Here is a 5159-nt window from a genome sequence, read left to right as displayed (position 1 = left end):
GAGTAGAAAATGAAGGCTAATCATGTTTTGGGTGTACTATTCCTTTAAAAAGAGCTTTACAGTTTGGAATGTAGTTTCACAACTCAGCATTTCTCCCCCAACTTTTCTTTTTTAATCTTTGTTTTTTTTATTCTTTTTGTCTGATTCTATTCTCTGATATTTGCAAAACCAATGAGGAATTCAGAGTTCGGACTTACACTAAGAGAAAATCACATAAAAGCGATCTGTATTTACTCATTGGTGGACTTAAAGGCATCTGGTTGTGATGGGTTTAAAGCTCAGAGAAATACATGCCACTCTTGAAATTCTTCTTTTCTCTCATTTTTATTATTATAAGTATTAAAATGTATTTGAAATAATTATCAAATTCATTTTGAAAATCTGTATTTGTGTGCATTTTTTGCTGCCCTACCGCCTCTGTTTCTGCAGGCGCTTGATGCCTGAGTCTCAGCAGATCCACGGAGCTGTTTGGCGGATGTAACGCGATGCCTTCAGTTGGCAGCTGCTGCCTGCGGCCCCTCGGCCTGAACTGAATCAGCCGGGGGAATTAAGGGCCCTTCTCCAAAAAAGAAAGCGACAGGTGTTGGACTGCGCCTCGCTTGTTCTCTCTGTTGTTTGGTGTCTTCTTATTTGTGCGCAGCGCCTTTCTCACGTAGTGACCCCCGCACCCCACCCCCCAACCTGTACGACAAATATTTTTTATTAAACCTGCTGCATTGACCACGACTCTGGTGTGTCTCCAAATATAAATGTGCATATATATAAACATTAAACAGCATGTAAATTATTTGTAGCCAGCGGCTGTTTTAGTCTTTATGCGCAAAGTCCGCACAGTGTCTGTTTGTTCCTGTCTAATGAGGGCCCTCAGTCCTCTGCCCTCCTTATTATACATGTTCTGTACACACTATTATCATGCTAATCGTCCTCATAATGGAGCAGATCCGTCTGCTCGGGAAAAAAAAAAAAAAGAGGAAACCATGCAGGTAAATGCGCGCATGCATTTTTCCAGGTGCGTTTTTACGCGCACGCTATTTGCCCAGATTGCAACACAAACAACTCCAGGAAGCGTTACAGACAGTTTAAATTGATTTTCTTTTCTTTTGGCACCTCGCCACCTTCACGTTACTGTTCCCGAGCTGTAATGGTGCGATCAGAGGGCAGAGAGAGCAGCTGTCTCACTTTGCTTTTGTTTGGGAGCTCTGCTGAGGGACCAGACGCCCCTTTCTCTGGCTTTCTCCCCCTTACTTTGAACCATCCGTCTCACTGCATGCGTTGGACAGTCATAACAACAGCAGAAGGATGGAGTTGGTATCTGCACAGCCAGTAGTCCTGGAGGAGAGATTTTTCCTTATGCTTTTTCTAACAAGAATGAAGCACAGAAAACAACAAGATTCATATTCTAACTCAGGGGTCACCAACTTTTTTAAGGCTGAGTGCTACTTTATGGGTACTGACTCATAGGACGGGCTTCCAATACTGACCTATGAACTAAAGGAGTCGGCGATCACCTGAACTTCATAGATAATAAACATATTTCTATTGTTTCTTTTCATTTTTAATTTGCTTTTAGATATTCTCATTATGAAATCCATATAAATCCTCAAATGTTCTAATTTATTGATAAAATGCTTAATAAATGCTTCAAAATAGGCTTCAGTAAAAAATAACATTTCAGATTTAGTCCACTGGTGAATTGTTCTGTTTTCAAAAGATGCTGAGGGCAACCCATGTTGTCCTTGAGGGCCCCTAGGTGCCCACGGGCACCACGTTGGTGACCCCTGTTCTAACTGATCCTGCAAATAACACCAAATAGAACTTGGAGTGACTCAGCATCTAAACTAACCCTACATTAAATTGGTAAATTGCAAAACTTAAACTGACAACTGATGCCACCACAGAGTCATAGAGGGTTTGAAGCAGGGGGCTGCTCACTTCATAGGACCTCAGCTTCCTCAGGAGGCCCTTACGAGTCCAGTCCAGTTTGTTATTGACATGAACAGCCAGGCAGGGGTGGATTTAGGAAATTTGGGGCCCTAGGCAAAGACCTGCATGGGGCCCTCTGAATTGAGAAGGCAACTCATAATACTGACCCATTGTAGTGATACAGAAATTTTAATAGAATAGACAAACATTATTTATTAAAAGTTGACTGCCCATAATGTTGTTTTTAAGATATCTGAAATTATATTATTATATTATTTAGGGAAAATAACAATTCAAGATACCTTCAATCACATTTTTGGGAGTTTCCTTTTGAGATATTTCTAATGACGTCATCTGATTTGTCATTTAAAGTGTCACACATCCAGAATTATCATCAAGATATTTCAATTAATTTGGACTTAATGTCTGAATTATGAAATTGCCCCCCTAGTGCTGTCACTGAGCTGTCCTAACAGTTGCCTGAAGAATTTTGCATGGCTGTAATGGTTGCTGGCTTTTCTTCACAAAGTTGTTTCAAAATGCCACAATATAGAAAGAATTCAGCAGTATGGGATGTGTGGAGAACAAGAACTTTGTGAACTCTAAAGGCCAGATTATACTTCTGAAACTGCACACATCTAATGTCACTTGGGTCTGGTTGCGAACCAGTTTTGCTGGTACGCTTCTGCACCGTCAGGCTGGAATTTCTAGGGACGCACAGCAGTTTCCCGCCAAAGCGCAAGGTGGAGCCTATTCGAGAACTCGCGAGAACTTCCATGGATTGTACTCCTCGATTTCATTGTAGTTGTCCATCGTAGTTGTTCCTCGGTTTTTAAAAATGGCGCACCCCGGCACCGAATCTAGAAGGACCACACAGACAGCCGGAAAGGCATACCAAGGACCAATCACAGCTGCTTTTTGTCTGCGCACTTCCGCTTTAGGTCTGTGCGGGTTTGCAACCATACGACGCGTAGTCAGTATTATTTTGAGGTGGGCGACGACGGTTGCAGAACCTCTGTGCGGGGGGCGTGGTCGCTCACAGAGAGAATGACGGTCACAGAGGCTATGCGTCAGAAGCATAAATTGGCCTTAAGATTGCTTTAGAAATCTGTCATGAATTGGTTCAGGGAAGTTAGTTAGAAGCTGGATATTCAAGCTCCGCTGAGTTAGCGGCAATCAACTGGTTTTCCTTAAATTGAAAACCTGGAATCAATTTACTGGATGATCTGGTGAACTGTAAAGTTTCTTGAGATGACGTGTTGTGAATTGGCGCTATAGAAATAAACTGAATTGAATCTAATTCAAAGAAAAGGCTAGCAGCCCCTCGGACTGTTTAGTGAGGTGACTTCCCACGAAATACGAAATAAAATATATACATAAATTGATGCAAATAAGAAGTCCTGTTTTAGCATTTCCTGCATTAATGAAATAACTGATTTTGACAGTTTTGTTTATTCCTTAGGTGCCTATGATGCAAAAAATGAAATCTAAATAAGTAATTTCTTCTTAAATTAGATGCATTTTTTCTTGAATTAAGGATTTAAGTGAGACACTTTGCCAATGGAACAAGACAATTTACACTTAAAATAAGAAAAAAACAATTGCATTGTCTTATTTCAAGTGTGTTTTATCTAGTTACTTTATTTTAAGAGTAAAAATACTACTTCCATTGGCAAATCATCTTATTTACCTGCTCAAATTAAGGGTAAATACCCTTCATTTAAGAAATTTTTACTCATTTTGAGATCATTTTTGCAGTGTAGAGTTGCTAATTATCTTCATACCTACATTTAGAATAAATTGTAGATGCTTTTTTTGGCACAACTGCGTAAAATTGCACTGAGGGGTTAATAAAAACCATGTCAAAAGAAAAGCAAATTGCAATTGTAGAATATAAAGGAAGAAATAGACTTTATTATTATTTTTAATTAATGTTTAGGTTAAATAGTAAAGGAATGAGAAGAAAAGAATTATGCTACATAAAGCAAAGAGTCGAAGAAGCAAAGTCATGTCATATATTATACAATAAATAGATGTTAATAGAATAAATAGAGGAAATATTAATACAAGCCTCTATAATGCAGGCTACAGGAAGTCAACTTCTTTAGGGAAGTACTGAGAAAAGGTCTGTAGAGTCATTACAGCACATCTAAAATCAATAATCACCGGAACAAAACCGCCCCACTATTTGGTCTTCTGAGCACCATATCTATAAGATACATAACAGAGGATGGTCTAACAAAAATCATCAACATAGATCGTTGATCCAGCAGTTCACCAGGGCCTCCACATCTCCAGCATCATCAGGGAGGAGCTGTGGACTGCCGGCCTTTCCTGACACTCAGGAACCTGGCCAGCCGGCTCCTCCTTCTGATGCTGCCTCACAACCACGGGGTCCCTGTGGGGGGGTGTGGCGGGGACGCCTGGGCTGCTCCACGGCTGTGCGTCGTGCCTCTGCGTGGGACGGCTGAGATCACTGCTGGACCTTGGAAGGGACTTGAGGAGGTGGTTGAGGAGGCGGGAGCCCAGAGTTTTGTCCATCCAATCACAGCTGAGGAGCAGGTTGTGGACCTCATGCATGCACTGGATGTAGCCTGTGCTGTACTTCTGCTGGGCCTCCAGGCCTAATGCTGAGTCTGAATGAGAAGAAGATAGAACAAGTCTCAAGGTTAATGATTTAATTAGTAGTGGACGATGATTTAAGATTTATATATATATATATATATATATATATCTAGAGGACATCGGGATTTATCATTCTGCTTCATTCTATCTCTGTTCTCCCAAGATATGTTCCACTAAATATTTCAAATATAAAAAGAAGTGGAGAGTGACTTCCCTCTGTTTTCTGATTGAACATGTGTCACACTTGTGCAAAGCTTCCCCTGATCTTGACTGAATTAAATAAAAGAGGGCCTGGTCAGGGTTTCAGTGGTTCTAGTGCTCCAGCGTCTCAGGGCAAAAAATAATCTTTCAGAAACCTAATTTCATAGGTTTAGTTGTTTGTTTGTTTTTGTTTTTTTTTTTATCATTAAATTTCGGTGATTAATAAAACATATTTCTGTGGAGTGACAAACTGAGAATACACATTTATTTTTACTTTATACAGTAGTGGTGGGCAATTCCAGTTTCCGAGGGCTGGTATCCTGCAACTCTTTCATGTGCCTTTGGTTCAACACTCATAGTAGCTTCATCTGGTCTGTTCCTGTTTGGCTGTGACTCCATCCTGGAGAGAA

General features: G+C 40.5%; 1 protein-coding gene across 1 annotated transcript in view; it reads right to left on the bottom strand.

The window, feature by feature from the left end:
- Positions 1 to 3834: 3834 nt before the first annotated feature.
- LOC107082667 (transcription cofactor HES-6-like) overlaps positions 3835 to 5159 on the bottom strand; it is a 4329-nt gene continuing 3004 nt past the window's right edge. Inside the window, exon 4 of the mRNA XM_015371453.1 lies at positions 3835 to 4559. Coding sequence (XP_015226939.1) covers positions 4198 to 4559 — 362 coding nt within the window. The 3' untranslated portion in view covers positions 3835 to 4197. The remainder of the gene's footprint in view (positions 4560 to 5159) is intronic.

Source organism: Cyprinodon variegatus, unplaced genomic scaffold (assembly GCF_000732505.1).
Source record: "Cyprinodon variegatus isolate N-32 unplaced genomic scaffold, C_variegatus-1.0 Scaffold58, whole genome shotgun sequence".
Lineage (NCBI taxonomy): Eukaryota > Metazoa > Chordata > Actinopteri > Cyprinodontiformes > Cyprinodontidae > Cyprinodon > Cyprinodon variegatus.
This window is presented reverse-complemented; position numbering and strand designations above follow the sequence as displayed.